Source organism: Scardinius erythrophthalmus, assembly GCF_964197995.2.
Source record: "Scardinius erythrophthalmus genome assembly, chromosome: 16".
NCBI lineage: Eukaryota > Metazoa > Chordata > Actinopteri > Cypriniformes > Leuciscidae > Scardinius > Scardinius erythrophthalmus.
This window is the reverse complement of record NC_138236.1, coordinates 25714742-25741186: the sequence shown is the minus strand read 5'-3', so window position 1 is coordinate 25741186 and position 26445 is coordinate 25714742. Positions and strand designations below refer to the sequence as shown.

The 26445-nt window shown below is 37.8% G+C and overlaps 1 protein-coding gene across 2 annotated transcripts; it reads left to right on the top strand.

Moving 5' to 3' along the window:
* zyx (zyxin) lies at positions 1 to 26342 on the top strand. 2 transcript variants are annotated; one of them, XM_081388295.1, is made up of 10 exons: positions 1 to 235; positions 11273 to 11498; positions 12623 to 12888; positions 15840 to 15935; positions 17749 to 18294; positions 19744 to 19864; positions 22583 to 22752; positions 22986 to 23164; positions 24296 to 24416; positions 24510 to 26342. In XM_081388295.1, exons 2-10 carry the CDS (start codon positions 11279 to 11281, stop codon positions 24621 to 24623), a joined length of 1833 nt encoding a protein of 610 aa, XP_081244421.1. In that variant the 5' UTR covers positions 1 to 235; positions 11273 to 11278; the 3' UTR covers positions 24624 to 26342. The 2 variants fall into 2 exon arrangements, with proteins under 2 accessions (XP_081244421.1, XP_081244422.1); XM_081388296.1 differs by lacking the exon at positions 1 to 235 and adding an exon at positions 684 to 985.
* Positions 26343 to 26445: the final 103 nt, after the last annotated feature.

Sequence of the window (26445 nt, the reverse complement as noted above, 5' to 3'; positions counted from 1 at the left end):
ATCCAAGGGGGGGAGAGACAGAGAGAGGTGTTTGGATTGTAATACGCATGACCTGTGCGAAAGACAAGCGAGAGAGAACTTGTTGAGACGGAGGGATGGTGTCATTCCTTTAGGAGACATGTAGGGGGAGGGTTCAACAGCTGTGATTCGGAAAGAAACAGGAGGAGAGACTGCAGAAAAAGTTATCATTGAAATCACTTACGGAGAGAGAAACAAGAAGGAGGCAGGCAAAGAGGTAAGTCAAAGCTGTTTTCATGACTGATTGTTTGACCGTTTTATTTAATAACTGCCCAATGGTTTATGTGCAAGGTGAGGTAACCAATTAACTTTTTTTTAACCTTTATTAAACCTCTTCATTTAACGAAAGGCACTGTTAAACACAAAGAATAAATCCAAGCTGCATACATCGAAAGAGAAATTGAAATCCAATTTTCAAATCATTTTTATAGTATCATTTAATAACAAAACCTAACAAACATGTTTGTTTGAAACGTTTTGCTTGGAAAATGTGAATTTGCTATATTTTTGCTATTAGGCATGCTATTTTATGACCCGTATAGACTAGTTGATAAGATACATGTGATATTTCTGCTAAAATTAATTTGTCACGGTATTTAAAATAGCTTAATATAAACTATAAAACGGTTGAAAACGTGAACACTGTGCAGACCTCTAACAGCAGTGCAGTCATCATTGGCCGCAGATGTTGTCCCACCTCCAGCGGCCAGGAGAATGCGGAAGCGTGAACCGGAAGTGCGACTAGAGTCGGTACATTTGGAAAAAGTTCATGCTGGCAGATCAGATTCGCTGATGATCGTCCCCACGAGATCTTGTCAGTACTAACAGAATGGTGCCTGGCGCCAACACAGCACCGTAAAGTGATATACATTAAGAAAGGATACTCATAAAGGGCTGTAGGAATAGAAATTAGACGCGTTGTCTGTTTGTACTGGCATAACTGCACCTTTCCGGAGGAAAACGAACAGTAAGTGCCCTTGTTTCACCTTTTCTATAATGTGTAATTGTAATGACAGAAGTTTGCCACACAGTAAACCGTTATGCATTCCATGTGCATTCACGGTGGTTTTTAGTGATGTCACATTGAAGTCAATGTGTGTTGTTTGAATGGTTTTAAGTATTTTGACTATGAAAATCTTCCATAATCGCTTTGGAATCGCTTGAAAAATGGTTATGATATAACCTAAATAAAGTGAGGGGTGGGGCTCGTGTGTACAATGTTAACTAAATCTTAATAATGCTTTCAACTAAAGATTGCGGGCTTGAGTCGTAACTTGTATTATATTCATTGGGAGCTCTTGTTACTGTCTGGGTTTTCAGTCAGATATCCATAAAAGGTTAAAGCAACTTGTTTTAACTCGTACTGCTCTTGAGTCTGATAAGCTACCATCAGGAACAGTGAACGTTACTCAAACTTTTCCGCGTCTGAAGAACGAGACCGCAATATTTGTCACTTCAGTATAATTTAAGGCGATAATGTCGTAATGAATGAACTCAGGATTTATCTGGGTGGAGTCCATAGAGATGGCAATAAGGTTTCCTAGCCTTTAGGCGACGCCAAAATGATTTAGGATTTTCCACCTCAAAATAAGAAAAAGATGATGTGCTAAATGCGGACTGGAATGACATAATCAGCGCGAATTATAACAACACGAGACCGCCACAAATGCTCTGATCATGTTAAATAAACACTTTTTGCTGTACTGGTTGAAACTCTCTTCACATCCTGATAGCAATCAATAATAGAAAATGGTACTATACGGTTATCCGGACCACACGTAAATGTACTATATGGTTAACCTAACCCTAACCCTAACCCTAACCCTACCCACCCTACCCAAATAGGTGTGGTCCGGATAACTGTATAGTTCCTAGAAAATTTACATATATCTATTGCGGAAGTCTCAGGACCAAAAATGTTTGTCCAGTCATTGCATTCGGTCTGGATGATGTCCTACCTGCCTGTCAACATGCTTTTCCAAACCTCCTCACACCCTGCTCGCGCAGACGTCACACGTCATCAGCGTGTTCCAGCGAATCTGTGCTGAGTTGTAGACATACAGTCAGCTTGTACAAGCTCATAGACACATGAGCTCGTAGACACACAAGCTTATGCTGTTCACGCCATGACGTAACCATAATTACGAGATGGCAACCAGTGACGTTCTACCTGGAGCTGTTCAATGGCTACATTGAACAGTATCAATATTATCAATGGCGAAATGAATCAGCAGTCAGGTGGTACAGTTGCATCCTTTATTATTGTAATGTTATGTGCTTTGAGACATGAGGTAATTTAACACGGTCTCTCGTGACGCTTTGCAGACTCTGCTCTGTGCGTTCATGTGTTTTGGGGGAGGCGTGGCTTTGGAGATGCTCTGAAAGGAGGGTGGCATCTCATTCTTTCAAAGCTAGCTTGCTATTGCTAGCCTCTCTGAAATTGCCGACCCTACCTTTAATAGATTGGCAACGCAACCACCCAAACAGACAGTCTTTTGAAAAGGACACAAAGCCTTATCGCGCTTTCAATTTTAGTTGGTTTGACAGCATTGCCGAAAAACAAGACCTTTTATGTTATTATGAGAAGTTCAAATATTTTTCGGGCCACCACAGTCTAGTTAATGAATGGGAAGCACTGAAATCTATTTGTGGCCACCACAGAGAAATCAATGTATGGGAAATACTGCTCACGTGTAATCCCTTACCGTGTGGATTCTGAATGAAATGACTGGTGAAATCGCCCTTGAACATTTGCCAAACAACTGTAAAGGTATGGTCACATTTTGCATGCAAACAATTTCCATTGTCATTAGTGTAGTGACGTACAGGGGTGGTGTAATGATTAAGATGACTCCTTAACTCCTTAAAGACTCCTTGGTGCAGTAAGTGATTTCTGAGAAACGCTGTTGATGTTTGAAACAAAACAAACACACACCCACATACCCAAAAGGATCACATCCCTATATTGATAGCTCTGCCCCCAAATTCACAAACATGCTATGCAACACAGGCATTATGAGTGTATACACCCTTTACTGCTGATTGGCTATAAGTGTTCACTTACTGCACCTTTAAACATTAGTGAAATCTGCTTTGGGAACTTTATCATCCTCTTACAAAACTCCCAAAACGTGCAGAGTTCTATTGAAATGACTGGATTTTGCTGAGCAGTGGTAAATGCACTTGCACCAAAGTATTAATACATTTATTCATTGAAGTACTCATTGGTGTCTTCATCGCCATTTCACTTAATGTACTAGTAGTAGCTTTTTTAATATATAGTTAATTATTTTCATATTAAGAATGTTAAAGCAAGCATGTAATTGACAGACTTTATGACGTAATGACCCACATTATACGCACCCCCCATGATGTAATTATGCGATCCGTCTGAGCTGTATTGAGCCCAGCGTAACCCAGACAGATTGTGGGCGTGCCATATGCTTTTCACCACAGTCACCCAGAACAATAGCTGGTTCTGGAGTTGTTTTTACCAAATTCAGACAAAGTACAAGTATCTTTGTACATGTTTAAGCTGGATTTGGGAAAGGAAATGATTCTCATATTAGTCATCGTAGACAAGCATTGTGATAGGAGTCGTTAATGATGTGATGTCATAGGTGACGTTATCTTTTGAAACATACTGCTGCTGTGGTGTCATACTGTGTGGTAAGTTGACAGTTCACAGTTTGTCAAGAGCTGTTTTACTTCCCAAAACTACAAGTTATAAAGATCAGCTATTCAAGCACACAACAGTCTTAATATAGTTGTGAAGTGAACTCTTATCTACATACTGTGTTAGTTGCAGCTACTCTGTCACTTGTTGGACCTGAGATCAAATCTGTAGAGGAAGCCAGAAAACTGCATTGCTGAGAAATACTGCGTGTTTGCAGCCAGAGAGGTACTATGACACATTGCTTTGGTCTATTGTTGATGAGATTGACTCCTTATAAAGAGCTATTTGCCCATCATAAGTCAGAGCAGAACATCACTCACTGTAATTTCATCATGTCCTGTTATTTCTTTCTTAATGTCTCCAGTGTGGCAAACAAAATTTTTAAGAATTTGCATATCTCATGCAGTGAGCCTCAAAAAGTTCCCATTGTTTCCCTCTGAGGGCAACGTTTACAGGCCGCACTATCCATCAAGGCTGCGCAAGGAGGTCTCATGGAGCCAGATCAGCTGCTTCTCCTTTCCGCAAAAAAAGAGCCAGACTCCGAATCACGTAGTCATTCTGATCTAGTGATGAAATGCAGACACATACGTAAGGCCACTGGAATCTTTATATTGCAGCTGTTTCTCTTTCCACGGCGCGCAAACACTGTGAGAAGGTCCTAGTTCGATGAGATCTAATCCTTTGCTGGATCTCCGTAGCGGGTAATGAACGTCGCAGAGTGTTTTCCCTGGATAGTTAATACTGATTTGGACTGCATTGCATTACTGTTAGACAGTTTTTTTGCATGATGGATCTCCTCTCACTAATGTATTGTCTACCTTCTCGCATTATCAGTGTCTAGCAGTGCATCCGAACCATTACAGTATCCATAAAGACCAAACACACCAGCCAAACTGGCAGCTGGTGACCTCAACAAGCAGGAAACGTCCTAGTTTGAACTAGGGCTGAGTTTAATAAATACTCACACATTCGCAGTGGTTTTGCTAGTGAGATCAAATTAGGCAACGTTAATATTTGGGTGTTTTTATAATGTGCTTTTTAAGTTTCTGTGTCTTTAAGAACAATAGTTCACACCAAGAATGAAAACTATTACGATAACTATAAGAATCAGCGTCCACACCAATGCACAATAAAGTCGTGTTAAGTATAAGCATGTGCTGTTAGTGCTTATGTCATCTATGCGTTAAATGGTCAAGCCAAGTTGTGTGGATTCTGATTGGCTGTCGATGTTTTTATCATTCATCTGCTGAAAAAAAAAAAAAAAAAAAAAGTATAGTTTCTGATTTAAACTTCAGTAGCAAAATCAGAATCAACATGATGATGATTTGTGGGATGCAAATAAGGCTCAAAATTGCCCTTAAAATCTTCAAGTGTGTGGCCAGCCTAACAGGCATTGTTTGTCAAAGAAGGATGGATGGTTGAATGGTCTCTTGCTCTTTTGGTTTGCTTGAACGGGAACTCAGAATTAAGGATGTGATCATCTTTTCCATTTTGTGGCAGAGGACGCTCTCAAAAGTAAGTCATTGCTGTTTGTTTTGAGCATCAATGTCACATGTGCTCTGCTGTGGATCAGTTACTGGAACAGCTCAGTGGAACGTTTCGTGCAAGTTTATTGTAAGTACCCGCAAGTTTATATTGATCTGGAGATGGAGGCCATGAGGAGAATAAATCATCTTTTAAACCTCTGTGTTTATGGCTTGTTTTCTGTCCTTTGTGAATATTTCATCCGTGCATGCACCTCTGCTTTATTAAACTCTACATCTGAACCAGAGGAGAAAGGTGAAGGATTTGCACTTTACATATCACTGCCTCTCATGGCATACTCAGAACTGGGGACTAAAAATACCTCTCTTTTTTGGCCTTAAATTGTGCTTCCACTTATGGTTATGCAGAATCCGTTAAGAGCTTCTCAGATTTTGAGATGGTTTGGTGGACCACATCAGAGCATCTTTAACTCTTAGCATCTTAAATAAGGGAAGGTAGGGCAGAAGGGATCATTACCTCTTTGCAGACATTTAGGGAATACTGTGTGAACTGGAGCTCTTCTGTTCATGCCAGAACATGGAATCTGCTGGAGTTTGTGGTTGTGGTTATGTGTGGGAGTCAACTGCTAAACGATTCACAATTACTCCTCTTGATGAAAATCATGACCGATGAAGATTTGTATGGCTGTCATTGGACCGTACTGCTTTTCAGTATTTATATCTGTGTGTGATGAGAGAAATTGAGTTGGACGCGGCTCAAACAAGGTGAAGAGGAACTTGCTTATTAAGGGGTGTTTGTTTGTTTGGTGGCACAGCATGAAGTGGGAAGAGTTATTTAGGGATGCTAAGAAATGTGCCATCATGGCTCATGTAGCATTCAATTGATTTGCGGTCACAGTTGTGTATAATTTTACAGTGGCTTTAAGTGTTGGCTCATCATCATGTAAGAAGAATTTACTAAGAATTTAGGGCTGCATGATTAATCGAAATAAATCCCAAATTGGGATATGGCTTAGTGTGATTATTAAATCGCAAAAGCTGGATTTAATTAAATATATGCGCTGTGTGTTTCAGAGTGAAGCACGTCACTGTGTTCTTACATGTGTGCAGCTCATTATCTGCCATGCAAACAAGCGTAGGAAACCTTAATATATTTTTTTTATTGGATTTAAATTTTCAGAAAGATATCGCAGTTGGATTTTAGGGCTTCCAAAGTTGTCGTTAACATTAATAATTAATAGAATGTTTATAAATTTGTTGTTGTTATGGTTTTCATTCATTCATTCAAGGCAGAATGGAAAATTCATGAGATTAATCATTTATACATTTTTATAAACTTTGAAATAACATCTTTAAGATATATTTAATATTTTCTATTTATACATTATGCAGAATCATTTTGTACTATATTAAGATCATCATATTTTGGGATCCTTGGTATTAAAAAATTAAACTTCTACCAAGTTCTACTAATTTTTATAATTTGATTTAATTTGAATATTTACTTTAATTCCTCTTATGCTTGTGCCGCAGGGCACATTTCAGGTGAGAAGGTGTCAGTTCATTTTGAGATGCTGAACCGAAACGATGTGAATGAGAAAGGACTGCCATGCACTGCATGTTTTTTTCCTAGCTGATTTAGTATAACATGATTTGACTGGACAAAATATGGTAATTAGGATAGAATAACAAAAACGTGGCTCCAATTAGTAAAGCTAGAAATGAAAGACGTTCTTTTGTCATGAAATCCATGTATGCATCATCTGCATCGAAGGCAACAGTGGGATGAATTAGAGCGCCATTTGGCTAGGACAGACCATGCTGCATTTGATGCCTTTAAAGTGCTTGCCATCATCTGTAATTCATACTTTCAAAAAGTAGTTATGGTTCACTGGCTGTATTACGAGAACTATAGAGGAAAAAAAGTTATGACTTAGTCATTGGGTCAAATGAGACTTGGCTCAGCTGCAGCAGCAGGAGGAGGGGAAATGAGGTAATGCCGTCGTTTTTAATGGCAAACATGCTTGAGGTAAATATTTGCACATAGCTCATGCCATGAGAGCACTTCTGCGGTATATCACATCCACATGTCTCAAACACTTTTAACTGTTTCTAGATGAAGCTCGGTTGACCGTACCCTGAGGCCTCGTAAAGGGGAAGTCATGGTATGACTTCAGCCTTGATAACCTCGGTTTGGAGAGCTTGCTTGTGTGCAAGCAAAATCAAACCAGAAATGGTATCCTCCAACAATAGAAGGTTGTATCTTTGTATTGTGTTTCCTACCATATGTGTTCTGCTGTGTCCTGCTAGTACATAATTTTAAGGGGTCCTATCATGACAAATTGAATTTTGCTTGATCTTATGACATAAAAGGACTTTGTGTACTATGAAAACATATCAGAACTTTCAGAACTCAAAACATTCTATTCCCAAAAGAGCATCTTTTGAAACTAAGCTGCAAAAATGGCTCATTCTCAACTTTGTGACGTCACACTGATGAATGCATGAACACGTGATGATTCAAGGTTCATGTCAGATTGTGTCATCAGAAACTTGACACTCCCATTCACCGTGAGATAACATAGAGAATGCAGGATAGATTAGTGTTGTTACTATAATAAACTTTCAGTCGTCATTACAAAACCAGTAATATTTCATAGTTCTCTGTACCAGTTCTTGTACCTGAACTCTTGTGAAAACAAGCTATAATCAAAAGCGCTACACAAACAACTATTGGTTTAAAGTCACAATGATCTGAAGTAGTGTCAGATCTTTACTTTCATATTGCAACGTACATTTGAGTGAAATAGATTATGAAAAAATAAAATAAATGTAGGCACTTGGTTCTATCTATCGTTTTTTGATTTGAAAGGAGGCAAATCGACTGAATGCTAAATATTTTTACAAAATAAGATTTTAGGTCTGCCTAAGTTAACATTAACTTTAGATGATACTTGATAGTATGAATTAATAGTATTACCGGTACTGCAGAAAAGCTAGTATCGTTATTTTTATTTGTTTATTCTTTTTTTTTTTTGTCAACTTGTTACCTAAATACCAGTACTTTTGACAGCACTAGGATATATACTGTTATTCCTAAACACCAGTTGAACTAATGAAGTAAAATGTGTGAATGTTTGCCAAACTTTGTGCTAATACTCTGTGTATATCCTTCTGAAGGATCTACAGTAAATGGTAGTAATGGTTTAGGAGGTTTATTTTAACAAGGTTCCTGTTAATTGTGGTCAGAGCATAAACATCATTGGGGCTTTCGCACCGTAGGAACCTTTTTATATAGTTCCTATAACTAATGGCGGAAGTACGCTTTCTGGCGTGTTTGCACAGCAGGAACTGGGAACGATTTTAGTTCTAGGAACGCCTTTTGGGGGAACTAAATTAGCTCTTACTTCAGAGTAGGGTCTAACCCAGCACAATGGGAACTTCCAGTGATGTAAGTCTACGTTAATTGGCCGAAAGCATGAAAAACACTGGCACCCAGCATTTTAAAAAAGCTGTGCAAACAGTTTATAGCCTGTATATTTACTCGACGTAGAAGTCCAGGCCCTTCTCAACCTTTACGCTAAGGAGGAAATCCAACGCGACTTTGAAGGGAACAATCGAAAACTGATTATGTATTTCTGCTCAGCTAGTGACATTGGGCATCAACCACACGGTATAATATTTATACCGTTTACTGTCTCTTTTTAACAGTTTTATCTAATAACGTATAAGATAGGATTGTAAAACATCGTAAACTAATGAAAACAGAGAATGGGACCAATGTGCTCTGGCTCTGGCTAAGTCATTCTCATCGGCGTCTAAATTAAAGGCACACGATGCAGTTTCCGTTTTTCTCAAACAGCGACCCCTAGAGTCGCTGTGGAGTACTTGTATTTAACGGTACTGTTGTAAATACCACTCGCGCAGAGCCGTCTCTGCACTCTGCAAAAATGCGTGCTAGTGTCCTCCATAGAGCCTGCTTCACATGTTGTTGATGTATATGACGTCGTGCCGTAAAGCAAGTCGTGATTCTCGCGAAATTTGTTTGGGGCGCCACCTCTCAAACCTGCATTGCTGTCGGGATGATTTGTTTACCATCAAAATCATTTTGAAGCTGTTATATTAAGGTACAGATCTTGCATAGTGTGCCTTTAAACTCCTGCACAACAACCAGAGTGGCAGGACGTAAGAGACGGCTTACGTCACTTCAAAGTTCCAACTGGTGGATCAGGAAAAGGGTTCTAGGGGAACATTTAGATAGCTAGTTCCTAGAACTGAGTTCCTATAACTACCCAGTTCGAAAGCACCTATACTTTGCAAAGAGGCTGTTATTGAAGGATGGGGCTGTAAAAAATGTATTGGTCATTTCACATTTGAAGGCGACTGTTAAACTTACTTTGTGACTGTTTAAAGCTTAGATAAAGGGTGAAAACACTAGAAAATGAAATCATTAAAAATGGACATTAAATGACAAGAGTAGGGTTGCCAACCGTTCCGTATAATACGGAATCGTCCCGTATTTGACACATAAAAGTCTTGTTCCGAATTTTTGAGAATCAATTCAGTGCAAATCCATGACAGACACATCAGACTATGAACGAAGACAATTGTAGGCTATGATAAGAAAAAAAAACAACAACGGTGCGGTAGATATTAATTTGTCCCCGTTTGTCTATGATCAGCGTAGTGTTTTTAACATCTTGGAACATCATCAGAGAATGCCCTTTTAATTGGTCGTTTCAGTCATTGTGAGTCATGTATCAAAGCAACGATGACGACAAGTGACAACAGCGGGAAATGTAAAAATGACTACCTCCGAGCAGCCGGCGAAAAAGAAAAGAGCACAAAAATATACATACAGGTGTTGTGTTGCTTGAATGCAGTATTTGAGTGCAATATTTTATATTTTCTTTATTAGCTGTTTTTTTATGTATTGTTGTTTTGCACTGGAAAGAAAGTTAACTATAATGGAAATATAATTATATAAAGATATTTGCACTATACTTCCTTAAAATGTTGTCTAATTAAATTAAAAATATGATTTTTTTTTGCACTGGAAAGAACATTGCATAAGTTCGCAGAAGGCTACAGAAAACTGTTGTTTATTTTTCTTCAAATGCAGTCTAAGCCGATGAGTTCTGAATGCTATATTTTGTATTTGTTTAAGTTAAAAATAAAACGTATTATAAACTAAACAAATCCATGGATCATTGTTGGCAAAATGACCATGATAGCCTTTATATTTCACATCTTTGTGAAATATAATACATAGATTATATTGTATTCAACCCCCCCTCCGTTCCTTATTTCCATTTCAGAAAGTTGGCAACCCTAGACAAGAGAAAACTAAAAATGTTGTGTGATCCCTTTAAGAATGAACTGTTGAAAGCGGATTTCTGACAGTGAGACTTTTCTCTAGATATGAAACCGAGTTAAACAAAGAGTGGATATGAAACGAGTCAAAATAGACATGGAAGTACCTGAGATGTACATAACAGGAAGTGAAATGTTTGGCAACTAATTCATGAAATCCCTTATTCAATATTTTGGTGAGTGATTTCCTTATACCGCACCCAAGTCATACAAAACAGTTAAGGTACACGTGTTGTTTCATGTTAGTTTGAGGTTAAAAACTTCTCTTAAAACCATTTATGTTTTTTTGTTATGACAAATCAGGGAACAACATTGTTAACAAAGCTACATTTACTTCCCTGTAATTACTGAAATGCTCACCACATCTTGTTTTTAAACAATTGTATAATGCTAAAAATATTAAAGGGTCATTTCCTGCTCATGTTCTGGGTGTTTCAAAACTGTAGACATGAGAATTCTTTAAAATTTAACCTAGATGGTTGACTAACCTACATACAGGTGGGCGTCTCTCTTGAGAGCCGATTCTGCATGAATAAAGCAGTTTCAGGCACCAAAGCTACAAACCACTTACTAAACGTTAAGATTTTCCATATGCTGTTCTGCCAAACTATACAGCCAAGTGGTCTTGAATTAGTTTGTTTGCATTGGAAAATTCTGTGCAGAAATGGTAATCTGAACTGTAACACTTCCTTGACCACATACGTACTGTTGTATTTTTCAGATCAAGATGTCTGACTCTAGCAGCGGCAAGCCCATTGTGGTAACTTCCTCGGTCTCCCTCAAAGTTACCGCTCCTTCTTTCTACAACCAGCCCAAAAAGTTTGCATCTGTCGCTCCACCACGCCCCAAAATACAGATGGCCCCATCACAGCCCTCTCCATTTGTAAGCACTGGTGTGATTGGACGAGTTGGAGAGATGCCCCCGCCCCCTTCAGCTGTTTGTGAGGGTAAGACAATTTCCTTGAAAGATGAAATGTGTAATTTCTAATATAAGACCAATCTGTGATAAAGAACAAGTCTTTTAAAAATCTAGTTTAGAACACATGTGGTAAATTCTTAGAAATGCACTCTTTGTTTAAAGATTGTTTTATATGAAACATTAAGGCGACAGTTTTATTTTAATAACCCTGAAAAAACGTCATGTAGTGTAGCCATCAAGTAAAAAGTAGTAATATATTTTCCTTACACCTTTAATACATGCATGTACACCGCTTATTATTTTCAAAAAAATATATTCTTTCATAATTATTTCAAGTTTTCAGGGAGTTGAACCACATGTGATTTTACTGTCTAAACTAACATAGCCTTGTCATAAAAATGTCAAATTATTAGATATTTTAGAGAATTATTGACTTGAGGGTCTACATGGGGTCACTGATATCACTTCCTGTTTAATGTTTTTTTAACATGCTTCATTATGTTAGTTGCGCCACATGACATTGATTTCAAACGTTATTAAGCAGTGAAGTAGTTGTTAAAAAGATTTTTTTATTACAAATGAAATGTAATAAAAAGTAAGGTTATGCCAGCCAAACCATTAAGTTTTCTCAAAACTATTTTTTATTTATTTATTCTTTTAACTTTATTCTTCATTATGATATCACTAGTGGGTCATTAATCCTTTATTATAGATCGAACATGAGGTGCTTTTTAGAAAAGCTCACTCTACTTGTTGTAGCAACTGAAGTAATTCTCTCCGCGCCAGAATTACAACATATGCGATTGGCAACAGAGTGCATTTTCAGATATAAATTCACTTTTGAGCAAAGTGTTGACAGCGTTTTGCTGATAAACTGCTGAATATGACTTTAAGGATTAAACTGAATTACATTTCTGTCTTTACTGATGTTAAATATTCAATATCTGCATTGTCCTTCAAATGCCAGTCCTGATGATCTAAAGAGTTGTTTTTCACATGTGAGAGAAGCAATGTATGCTAATGTAGGTGCAGTATTTAGATAAGCTATGCTATCATGCGTTGTGTTAAAGTGAAAGAACAATGCAGAAAGAGATTGTTTTGTGATTGTGAATTGGTGCGAGTGTAATGAAGTTCACTGCCTTCGTTCATTAGACTTCCCGCCCCCTCCTCCTCCTCCTCCTCCGCTGGATGATGCCGAGCTCCCAGCCCCTCCTCCAGAATGCCAAATCACACCCCCTGCATCTGATGCCCTTCCTCCTGCATTCCCAGCCCCGCCCCCAGTTGCAGAAGACCTACACCTCCCTGCACCTCCCGAGGAGTTTATCTCTGTACCTTCTGCCTCCTTCCCCCCACCTCCACCACCACCACCACCACCTCCTCCTCCACTCCCTCAGACCGGTGCAGGTGTCAACTCTCAGGTAGGTTACCAAATATTTGATTTCATTTCAATTTGATTTTAATCTTAACAAGTCTTTACGTGCCCTTGTGTCATTCCCAGCCTTTCTTATTTCTGGTCCTTTAAGATTAAAAAGCTTTCACACTATACTGACCACAATTGTATGCCTTTTTAAACCTAGACAATATATATAATATATATCTATTATCATTGTTTTTTTTTTTAGCTAATTAATGAGATATAGGGCCCTATTTTAATGATCTAAGCGCTTGGTCTAAAGCGCAGGGCGCAAGTTCACTTAGGGCGTGTCCGAATCCACTTTTGCAAGTTTAACGACAGGAAATATGGTCGGCGCTCCTGGCGCATGGTCTAAAAGGGTTGTCCCTATTCTCTTAATGAGTAATGGGTGTGTTTTGGGATTTACGTGCATTAAACCAATCAGAGTCTCATCTCTCATTCCCTTTAAATGCCAGTTGCGTTCGCGCCATGGCAGATTCGCTATTTACATGACGGAATTTGATAGTGGAAAGACCGAATGCGTCTCCAAAGCGCAAACAGAACTGCTCGTGCGCAAGCAGAACATCTACGAGACAAGCCGGATTCCACCATATCTTTATGTACACAATAATAATCTTTACATTGTAATCTTTTTAATATTTGCTATGTTTGTGTGCTGCTGTGTGTCCCTGTGTGTTTAATAAGCAGAATGTACGCACGTTGTGGACCCGCCTATAGGTGCACATTACTAACGCGCTCTTAAAATAACAATAAAAAATTTGGCCAACTGAAACCTGGTCTAAAATCAATGGTTTTATTGTTATATTATTGAGGCAGACTATTTCTGTTGCCTCAAAATAGCAACACGCCAACAATGCGCCAGAACACACCTTGTTTTCAGACCAGCACGCCCATGGGCTCACAAATGGGCGCAGATGCATTTGCTATTTAAACAACGTGGCACAGAACGTGAAAATGATAACTGCGTCGGACTGAAACTAGCAAAAAACACTTGCATCGCGCTTGGCGCTGCATTGCGCCGGGTGTAAGATAGGGCCCATAAATATTCTTGTAAACTGAGGTAAATGCAACGATATGTGACATTTTTTACAAGCTGTTGTATTGATGTCATCTTTCTACGGTTGAAACACTACACAAAACAAAAACACACTGAAACACTTTTATGAGTTTATTCCGTCTACATCAATTTCAAATTACTGAAATGTTGGTGCATCATTAATTCTCACTCTTTATGGCCTGATATGGCATTTTACATTCTTCTGTAATTCTAGTGACTCTTTTTGTAAATGGAGGAGATGAGAAAGTTGAATTGAGCAGTTTGCTGCAGTAAACTCCGCTGTCTTGTGAGACACAGTTGTACGTGCTGTCTGCTGACTTTTCCATAAATAGAGTCAGGGCTTATATGGATGTGTTGTGGTGAGTGCGATGTAATTGGGCTACATCATCACTCTCACAAGGCCTCATTCAATCAAACAAGACCCGCTGTTGCTACTGAGAGCAATAAAAATAAGTTTTTCGTGAAACATTTCCTTACTATAGAAGATTTTAGGGATGGACAAAACTCGCTGATCTTTTGCCTAAACAACTAGTTAACTAACTTGTCATAAGATAGCTATGTGGTCACCTGACCTGACTCCGATCAGATGCTAATGTGCCCTGTTTAGTAAATCTGGCCCTTGGTGTTAAGTATCTAAATGTAAAAAAGGGGGGAAATTAGCATGCACAATTAAATCCATTATCCTAGTATTAATATTATCCTAATAAAAATGTGATTCATGCTGCAAGAAGCACAAAAAACAAGTACAAGTTGCGTTGCTATATCCGAAGACATCACTCTAACTAATTGGTTGCTACCTAAACTAGTTGAATGTTTTCTAAATGTACTGATGTGTGGTCATTTCCACTGTCAGGCAGTGGAGTTGATTGTCATTACCGGTAGCTATTCACCTATTTTCATGTAATTTTTGGGGTTATCGCATAAAATGCTGGATGGAAACGCCCAAGATGCACATAAATTCTAAAAATGGACAAAAATGTATGCACTCAATTGAGGCACATAATTGTTTTTTATTCGATAAGAAGACATGCGCATAAACTATGACGGAATCACATTTACCGAATAAATCCTTTGATGTGCAATAATAAACTTTGCCTAAACAGATGATTCGATTGGATAACTGGACAACCAGTGGATTAATAACATGACAGCGTTTGATGGGTTGTGTCTGCGCTCTGAGCCGCAAGTCATTTGATGTATGAAAAAAGAGCCGCAGTGGCTTCTTTATTTTAATTACAGATCATTTGTGCCAATTTCATAGAAAGTAACATTTTTGTTCTCTTGAACACATAGAAATGGTGCTTTATTCGCAAATTTTTAATGCGGTATTCCAATTTTGTTAAATTCACAACTTTGGATGGAAACATAGCTACAGAAAGTACATGTTTCTTCTTTGAAGATTGTGTAGTGATTGAACAGTGCTGTGGTTTTTTTGAGAGCAAGACTGTCATTTGTTTGTCTTTCTCAGCTCTTCCAAATTTCTTTGTGGATTCATTTAATTGTCAGTGCGGATTCACACGCACATTCTGCCCTTTTATTATCTCATATAATTTGATCAAATGACTAACTAGGCAAGAATTATAATCTAGGAACACTTCTCAAAGCACCATTTTCTTTATCCCTTTTTTTTTAATCTGTTCTTCACACGTTTAATGTTGTTTGGATTGTTTTTCAGCTCTGACCCTGTCATTTTCTGTTTCACATATTCCTTTTTTATTGCTTTGTACTCTATTCCACCCTTTTATTGCCTAACATTTATATACTCTTGTACTCTTTCCAACGCAACATCAGATTTGATGGCTGATTCACCCTAATCCACATCCTTTCCAACCTCTCCCACACCCCACACACATCTCAATATCTCTCTCTCATATTGTCTCTGGTTTTGTTCTCCATAGAGGCTGATTGAGAAACAGACGAGTTTTGACAGGCAGCTGGGCTCTTTGACCAATATGTTATCAGAGATGGAGACTAGTGGACCTTTCAACCCAAAGGTAATCGCACAACCTTTAACCTCTGACATTCTAATCTTGACCTTCAGGGTTCAGTTTATTTCCCTTTAATTTTCAACCTTAATGGAATAGTGGCAAGATTCACTCACTCTAATGCCATTCCAAGACTTAGGGCCTGTCCCAATACCTCCCCTTACCCTAGATTTCTGCCCTAACCCTTGTTTTTGCGCGTTCTCGTGTAGGGGTAGGGTGTCCCAATACTCTAAAGAGCAAGGGGGAGTGCTATTCTCCCCTTAAAATCAACCCTCAAAACATAGTGCGGTCCGATGCAGGCTTAAAATGAAGTGGAAGATGAAATTACCCAGGATACCTTGCGGCCTCAGCAAGCCAGTACATTTTTTTAAACAAGATGGCGGACACCGCTGGAATTGTAGATATATTTTCGCAAATAAACATGTTAAAATTTCTAAATATGTTGAAATATGTTAGTTTGATGCACATCCAATGGACTGTTAAGTTTTGAACACTAACGTTAGAAAATATTTCACGAAGCTATCTATACGATGTTGATGATATCTGCCGAGTGCTTCGAGAGAGTCTGCCCATCAAATATACATCTGATCTGGGTAGTTAATCTAATTTTATTTTCGATTTTGGCTTCCAAGGATTATAAAAAGAAGATGTGAGGTAAAACTATTAAAAACTAGCCGCGTTCATCTAACGTTAGTGCTTCATCTTTTTCTTCACAGCGTGCACTGTCACTTCTCCCTAACGTTAAACCCAAACAGCACTGAGCACAATCAGTGATTGTTGTAAAATGCAGTGTCTGCTGATTCTAAATTGTGGGAGGTGTTTGATTGTAAAAAGAGCTATTATAAGCACAATGATCCGCGCAAGAGACGTACGTTGACCCTGTTCCCATGACGGCGCGCGTTCGTTAAAAACGGACTGCAACTAGACAAGCAAACTATACTTTGGGTTTCATGTGCGCGTCTAAACGATCAAATACAGACAAAAATATGGCTAAATGACCGGTTTGGAGATTCACTTTAACACAGTTTATGTCTTAAATGTGAGTTAGTTGTGGAATAGTTGGGAGAAAATGTGTATTATTAGATCTGCATTCGGTCTTAAAGTGGCAGCGTCTAAATTTTCTGAATGAAAATTAGTAGAAGACACGTCGACGCTGCACGTGACGTAGTGAGTTTTTGCCGCGCTAATTTGCATATAGTGGTGTCCCATTTCATAGGGAAAGATCTTCAACTCCACTTCCCTCTTGAGGGGACTTTACTTTCGAGGGCACTCAAAACCAAGTGGAAGTTTTAAGGGAGGAGAAATGGGACAGGGCCTTACTCTTTTTAGAAAAACACAAAAGGAGTTGTTTTGACGAATGTTCGTGCTGCTCTATTAGTTTTTGGTAGAGGTCAACAGATATGAAATTGATTGCAGATGCCGATATTTTAGGGATTTTTAGGGTGGCCAATGACTGATATAAAGCTGATATATATAATATCACACGAAAAAAATATTCTGCAATAAAATGCATATTTATTTTACATAGTATTTATTACTAAATTAAGAATAAATAATTTGTAAATGAATCAACATGAAAACAAATAATTTGAACTTGATGCAGTCATCCTTATTGATTATGCAATCCTATTATATTATTTTTAACAAATAAAGCAATTGTTAAATAAGGAAGTAAAAATATAAAGAAGGAACAATTATTTTTCACAATCTTAATCTTGCAACATTCTGATGCCACAATTTAGAGATTTTGTAAGCCTTTAAAGTTCCCTTTTCCCCATCTGATGTGTGACATATTTCTGTGTGTGTTTGTTTGTTTGCTCAGTTGCCTAGCCAGTTTTCATCAGCACCAGCGCCAAAGCCAGTAGCACCACCACCAAAAGCCCCTAAGCCCACCCTCTCCTTTCTGCCCCCTCCTGAGCTGCAGGATCGTCCTCCCCCTGCCCCTTGGGCCGAGGAGCTACGTGCTCGAACACGGCCGGCCAATCAGAGCACGGCCTCTGCCCCCGCCCCTGTACAGTCATTGGCTAAAGGCCCAGCTGTGGCTCCAAAAACCAACTTCTCTCCCAGTCAGCTGAATTCAAATTTTGGTTCCAAAACGGTTAGTCCTGCACCTTCTGGAGGCGCAAGAGGGTTTAACCATGCCGTTAAACCCCCCGCCCAAAGCTCTTTCCCACCACCTCCTCCTGCGGCTCCTCCTGCCCCTGTTGCTCCACCAGTGAATATTCCCGCCCCCACACCTGCTTTCAATCGCTCTGAAACATCTCCCATTGGCAGTCAGCAAAGCTTTGCTCCGCCTTCTCCTGCTGCACCTAAGAAATCACCCATCTCATCGTTCAGCAGACCAGCAGGAAACACCGTCACACCAAAGGTGGGTGTGCCTTAGATTGTAACGTGTTGCAGTCATTTAAATAAATGTGACGTAAGGTAAGATAAGGTAACAAGGCAAAAATAAATCTTAAAATAAATTGTGCAAATACATTTATATTTTCTGATGTAAGACTAGTTTTACAGTTTTGGTAAGCTTAAGTTTAAGGCTTTAGTTTGGTAAATGAAATGCTGTCTTAAATTTGGCTGTTCACAGCACATGATGTTTTACATCAGAAACAGATTTTAAATGGCGGACATTTTGTCAGTGTACAAAAGATCTAAAGTTTGGGGGCAGCAAGACTTATTCAGAAAAGACGCATTAATTCGACATTAACAATGTTCCAAAAAATTCTATTTCAAATAAATGCTGTTCATGTTATGATTTCCACTAAAAAACATTGATAATAATAAGAAATGTTTCTTGAGCATTAATATTAGAATGTTTTCTAAAGGATCATGTGACACTGCAGACTGGAGTAATGAATGCTGAAAATTCAGCTTTGCCATCACAGAAATAAATGACATTTTAATATATTATGATATATTTTTTTACATTATAATATATTAAAATAGAAAATTTATTTTAAATTGTAGTAATATTTTACAATATTACTGCTTTTATTGTATTTTTTTACTGTATATTCTGCTCGGTGAACATGAGAAAATATTACCGCCCCCTGACTTTTGAATGGCAATGTAAGTCAAAGGATAAATAAAAACATAAATAAAAATAAAGCACACATGAGGCTTTTGGACAGCTTAGGATTTGTTTTTGCATATGCATATATTCTGCATAAATGAAATGCTGCATCTGAGTCATGACACATAGTACTCATCTTTTTTTCTGTGAGCTTTATTGAGCAAACCATGTAATGCAACACCGTCTGTGCAGAGTAAATGCAACTATAGATGTTGAATAGATATAAGAAAAGACCAGTCGCATTTCAATATGCAAAAAGATGCGAGAAAAAGGTCAATTGCAGTTCATATGCAAATATTACAGTGATTCATTGTGATTGGTTACATTTTGAATACTAAACATTCATCAGTGTAAATCAATAGAAGTTTTTTCAGAACTTTACATTACTTAAAATTAGGGATGCACCGATATGAAAATTTAGGCCGATACCGATAATGTTTTGTATTTGAAAGCCGATATGTTGGCCGATAAATCTAAATCCAATTTTTTATATCCATCATGGCAAACAGTGCTTCTCAGCTGAAGTAAATAATCTATTATTTATCTGCTTTAATATATCGGCCACATTTTCTTATCGGGCCGATAACAAAAACATTAAAAACGAACATATATCGGTCGGTACCGATATGGTGGCCGATATGTCGTGCATCCCTACTTAAAATGTATATAGTTGCTTAACACAATGACATGCATAAAACTAAAATTTCTGTAATTTCTGAAAAATGGCAAACATATGCTGTTGTTTCTTAGGGGTCTGCCTCTGGTGGAGCTCCTCTCACTATGAGGGAAGTAGAAGAGCTGGAGAAAATGACTAAGGACTTTATCAAAGACATGGACAAACATCCTCCTGTGATCACCTCTCCAGCTACAGGTACACCTAACCTTGTGTACACACCCACGCCCTTAAGATTTGACTGATCTTTTTCAGTAGCTCTCATTTCAGTGATTTCCTGGTTTTGATGTTAATTTAAGACACCCATATGGCTCTTGTTTAACACACGGCAGACAAGCTGTGATAAACACTGACTGTGTAATGGTTCAAGGCTTCTCTTGCTCTTTTTCTGTCTTCCTCTCTCTTTATCTGTTTGTGTAGGTGTTTAGCTTGATGTAGCTTCTCTATCTCAGTTTATTACTTCATTATCAGTCTAAACACTAGAGCGCTTCACCTCTCCCATGTCTGGATCTCTCTGGATGAGTGTTGTAATGATCTCACTCTGTCTTTGTCAGCACTTTTTCTTTTTTTCTTAGTAGCTTAGATGTGCGTGCAGGTGAAAAAACTAAAAATACTTTTTGATCCGTTTTTGATTAGATCAACCTACTTTCACATGCAACTGAAATAAACAGTTTGATTTGTGAATTCATGTTCTGTTTTATGGTTTATTTTTAAGTCTGGTTATATTCTTGGTCAAGATGACAACTCGGCTGTGTTATCACAAGAATAAAATACATTTTTAAATGTATTAAAATAGAAAATAATTATTTTAAATTTAAAAACTATTTCACAATATTACTGTTTTACTGTATTTTTTTATTAAATAAATGCAGCGCTGGTGAGCATTAGAGACTACTTCTTTAAAATACATATTTTTTTTGTAATGTTTCCAAACTTTTGACAGGTATTGTATGCATAACTATTTAATAGTTTGAGAGCGTAAGGAGATTGACTCGATTACGTCATTCGCAGTGCTCAATGGGAGTGAACTGGCAGTAGAGAGGTTGGGTGAGATTTGCTTGTTGTGATTCTCTGATTGGTGGAGGTTTTTTGTAGAATCATGGGTAATGTAGTCTTTCACCAAGAATTCCACAGTTCAAGAGGATTGTTTTCAAAATGTTGAAATAATACTGGCTGATGGCTTCAACAAAAGCATATAGCATCAATTAACCCTGTTCATAGGTCTGTCTTTAAAGGTTTATAAGCTCATAGGTCTGTCTTTAAAGGTTTATAAGTTATCATTAAAAATCAGTTCCTCTCTCTCTAAATGGGATTTTTACTTCTATAATCCGACTGTTGCACTCTATATGGAGAATGGCAACAGTTGCTACGGTAGGATTGGCCAGGAATGCTTTTAAGGTGGGGCAGTGCTGTTGAACTGAGGCCCGGTTTACATGTGGTATTAAGATGCGTTTTGGTCGACAGGATCATAAGTGGACGACACTAAAAACAGGTGTAAACGGGGTCTAAAACGTTTTGAGCTTGTCCATTTTCGACCACTTCCAGAGGTAGTCGAAAACGCATTTAACAGGATTGCTTTTGTAGGGTAGACGCTCATATGGTCGAATGCATTTGAACAGCTGCAAAAGACCACCTACTCTCCGCCTACTGGTCTAATGCGTTAACATTATGGGAGTTGCACGCTAGCCAGACGGGATTATAACTTTGTCAGCTGAAGACCAAAGTTTGGTTTTAGAATGAAAAGTGTATCAAGCACATTGTTCTCTCACTATTCCTGATTTCTAACACTCGCTCACAGCTTTCGGCGTGGTCTTGCTCTCCGTATGTTTTTTCCGTCATCTTCGAGCGCGTTAACGTATGTAAATAGAGAGCCTAAGTCCCGCCCCTCCGCTTCCGGCTCATGGGACCTTACTTCGGAAAAAATATGTATGGAAGTCAACGGCGAGAGAGAACTTATCTTTTTATTCCGTCTGAACTGTGCCCTGAACTACACATATGATGTTTGTCAATTTAAAAGGTAATTATGAAAGTCAAGAAAGTCGCAGTTTGTCATAAAACAGAAGAGTAACGTTTAGTTTTATGTGAAAATCGCTCAATGAACTACATCTCTCGTCTCGCACTATGTACGTCACAAGATCCGTTGCTCGTATGTGTGTATTCTGGCTCAAAACACTCAGGCATGATGGCGTAACTTTACGATTATAATGTAAGACTATAGATAAAAAGACAGACGTTAGCTTCATTCATTGAGAGAAAAGGTATGACGTCGCATGTGCGCCTTCTGGGTTTGTAGTCTTTCTAATTACGTATTTTCACAGTCTTATACCTCAGCAGTTTTACATCAAGCTGCGACTTTCTTGACTTTAAAATGTATCTTTTAAATTGACAAACATCATATGTGTAAATCAGGGCAAAATTCAAACGAGATCAAAATATTTGTTGTCTCTCGCCATTGACTACCATACAATATTTTTCCGAAATAAGGTCCCATGGTGGTCGACCGGAAGGGGAGGGACTTAGGCTCTCTATTGAGTGAGCTTATTTTGTCCATTAGATCGAAAGATCTGAGGTAAAAACCATACATTTAACCGCCCATAGACCCTCCCCTCGAAGAAATCAGGACAGAAGTGGATGAAAGTGGACAAAAGAGACGGATTAAAATACTAGATGTAAACGGGAATGTGTCTCCCTCGTCTACTTTTGACAAAACGCATCGTAATTCCAGGTGTAAACATGACCTGAGACCTCTAGAGTACAATAGTACTTTAGCACAACCTCTCCAGTCACCCAATTATCATCCTGGAGACTAATCTCTGTGTTTGCTGCTCCATAATGAACTTTTCTTTATCTCATAAATCTCTCATTATCCACAATCTCGATTTTTCTTTGCTAAAATGAACCCATTTTTCCTTTCAGAAGTGTGTGGTAAATGTGGAGAAGCTCTGTCTAGATCTCAGCCAGCAGTGAGAGCGATGGAGAAACTCTTCCACTCTCATTGTTTCTGCTGCATGAGCTGCCAGCGCCCCCTGCAGGGCATGCAGTTCTACGACCACGAAGGGACGCCTCAGTGCGAGGACTGCTACATGGTGAGACAAGCCTGTTTAGAAGCAAGAAATTTCATATACACAGTTTTTAAATTGACACATTGCTTTTTTTGGTAACAGAAAACTTTAACGATAGTTAATGTTATCCATATCACAGACCTTCATTAACGTGGGGAATTTTTCAGAGACTTAGTAGTAACCCACTCTGTTTGTTTGTTCCTTAAAGCGTTGGATTTTCTTACCGTTTGTCTTCTGGTGTGATTGTGTGTTTCCAGAAATCTCTGACTGTGTGTTCCCTCTGTGGGGAGCGGATCACAGACCGTGTCCTGAAGGCGGTGGGTCAGTGTTTCCATGCCCACTGTTTCCGCTGCACTACCTGCAGCTGCACCCTGGAGGGCGCTCCGTTCATCACCGATGACAACAACAACCCCTACTGTGTCAAAGATTACCATCGGTGAGCCTTAATCACAGACCAATCAAAACACTCCATTATACACTGGTATACTTTAGAGCATTTTAACTAATTATCCCATTCAGGTATCAGTGTAATGAACAAAACAGTGGTATTTTAAATGGGGTTTTCTTCAACTAAGGGACACTTTTAGCATAATAAAATCTAACTTCTTTACATCAAAGTTTCAAAGTTAATTTGCTTTATTTGGGGTTAAATTTGGTATAGCAAGACAATGTGTATGCAATTGCTAAGGCATTTCTTAGTTAGCTTTTTATGTATCCTAAATACACCCAATTAAATAGTATTTTCATACTTTTTGTAATTGAATTAAAGCTTGATTAGAAAATGAGCCACAAAAATGTTGTTCACAAGTAATATTACCTTAGTTTTTTTTTTTCTTGTGTTTTATTTAACATGCTTTTCACATCTTTTAGACCTTTACTGGGGGCAAAATTGTTTAATGTGGTGGACTCCACAACTTGGGCATTGTTGTAAATATATTGAAATGGTTTATGATTATGTTATCACAGGTTTTTATTGTCAGTTTTTTTATGATGGATTTTCATATTTTAAGATTGAAAGTCTCACTAGGACAAGAGAATATACAAAACAAAATCTATACACAAAAAAATAGAAAAAAATTATGTATTGTAAAAAATATATACAGTATATATTGCAAAAAAAAAATCATAGTATTTTAATAGTATCATATATTTTAGTATAAATTAATACTTAACATGAAGGTGCCTGAAGTTGAATAAACACCCATATAAAATGTTATAAAATAATATTAAAAATATGTTGGTAACACAAATAGGTTTATTAGTTAACATTAGATATAAGTTAACATGACCTAACAATGAACAATACTTCTACAGCATTTATTAATCTTAGTTAAAGGGACAGTTCACCCAAGAATGAAAAATTACATTATTAAAATCAAAAGCTGTTAATGCACAGTGAACTAAAATGAACAAACAACAAAGTACTGTATTTCTATTAACTAAAATGAACAAAGATTAATAAATACTGTAACAAATGTTAGTTAATACATAAACAACTGAGACATTGTTGTAAAATGTTAACGAAATGTTTTATCTTAACCTCTCTCCTTCTTTTTCTGTTTCTCAGCCGTTTCTCTCCACTCTGCGTGAGCTGCAATGAGCCGATTATTCCCGACCCTGGAAGTGAAGAGACCATCAGGGTTGTTGCGTTAGAGAAGAACTTCCACCTGAAGTGCTACCGATGTGAGGTACGAACACTTTCTTTAGTTATCTTTACCTATTTGTTCTAGCCTCAAATTAGAAGTCATGTTTTAAAGTAAGACATTGCTCGTTGATTGCAGGATTGTGCTCGTCCCCTTTCCATCGAGGCAGACGCTGATGGCTGCTACCCATTGGATGGCAGAATTCTGTGCATGAAATGCCACACCCAACGTGCCAAGCAGGCCAAACAGTGATTGGTGGAAACTCACACATACCTAAACCAGATTCAAGACACATAATTGGCTTAGTGTTATAAATCTCTCTTCCGTTTCACGTTCTCATTTTCCTCATGTTTGCTCAATGTCAGTTTAGCCTTTTCTTGACGAAGCTCTACTGCTTTTTCTGAATGGCCTTATTCAGAGCCCAGCCCGTAGCTTGCCCTGTTTGGCCTGGCGTCTTTCTGCCAGGGCCTGATGTGTGCGAGCACAATGTTAGTGCCTCCATTTTGAATGTTATATACGACACAATTTTTACCCCTAGATTGTTTGATATGTAAAGTGTCAGAGTAGTGATTTTAGGACCGTTTTTGTGGCTTGAATTTTTACTGTAGTGGCTGACTCTGTGCAGAGGTAATGTACTGCACTGCCGTTTGAACTGCACAGTGCTACTCCCAGCATGCCTTTAAAAAAAACATCCATAAATTGTACCACGGCTGACTACTGAGGCAAGACGTATAGTTTGTATATCCACCGTCATCCATGCACTTTCAATAAGGCTTTTCCGAAACATATGTTGGTAGTGGATGAGAAGGGCTCTTTGTGAAATTGTAGTCACATCAAATGTAAAATAAGCAAAAACAAAGGCAGGGAAAGATGCGATTTATCATGCATGCTTCACTTATCTAACTGTTTACCTGTAAATGAACAAATATTAAAAAAAAAGCACATCCTAAAGCATGTCGAACAAAACATGTGATGATACAGTTGAGTAAGTTTGCATTGATTATCATGCCAGTATCAGATCAATTGTTTTCCATTCCATATATTGCCAGAGGTATTTAGCGATTAAACAATTGTACGATTAAGTATTTCCAAAGAACAGCACATCAATCACTGAGCCTCTTGTAATATTTACATAGACTACTGTAATAAATCTATGATATTGTAGTTAAAGCTTTTTTTAAAAAAAACGTCTGTATTATGGATAAGATAGTATTATCTACACAAAAGCTGTGGTTATATACAGCAAGATTCAACATCACAAAACTAGCGAACATTTTTGGTAAAAGTAACAGTTACTGTAGACAAACTAACATGATTCTGAATAGATTGAACTCTTGAATGTTTCTTTAGTTTTTAACAGTCACCATTCCCTGTGATTAATGCACAGAATCCCAACATTGACATTTAAGTTTATTTTTTTTCGTTGTTGTGTCTAACTAAGACCACTCATTTTGGCTTTAAGGTAGCGCTGATATCATTTTGAAAATTGTATCTGTTTTACATAGCTCATTTTATTTATCTATGCACCTCTGTGTTTCTCTTCTTGGCCTTGTCCCTTGACTATTATGTCCAAGAAATTCTAGTATTTGATGCAATCGCATAAAACAATGGCTCCAATAATAAAAAATAAAAATAAAAAAACATGACCAAATCTAACATGTTATGCATGATACGTTGTTATTGTTATTACAGTGTTTTTATACATCATGTTTCACGGCCTCATTTTCATGCTGGTATCACAATACTGCTGAATTCAGTAAGACATTATGGACCATTTGAACACTTGTGGTTTAGCCTTCATGTATTTACCATTTAACATAACTTTTTTTGTGTAAACTCCATCTAATTTCCTCTCTTAATATGTGAATGTGTGTATGTTTACGGTTGAAAGTATGCCAATGTGTTATTTTTGCTATCATTGTTTTTCTTCCATATTTGTACTGTATTCTGAACTAATAAAACTACAAAATTGACAAACTGAGTCCTTTTTTTTGTTTTACCTTTCATTGGATTTAATAGAAAATATTTCTTGTTTCATTTTCTAATAGTGATGTGTACTTTTGAAGATTAGTAT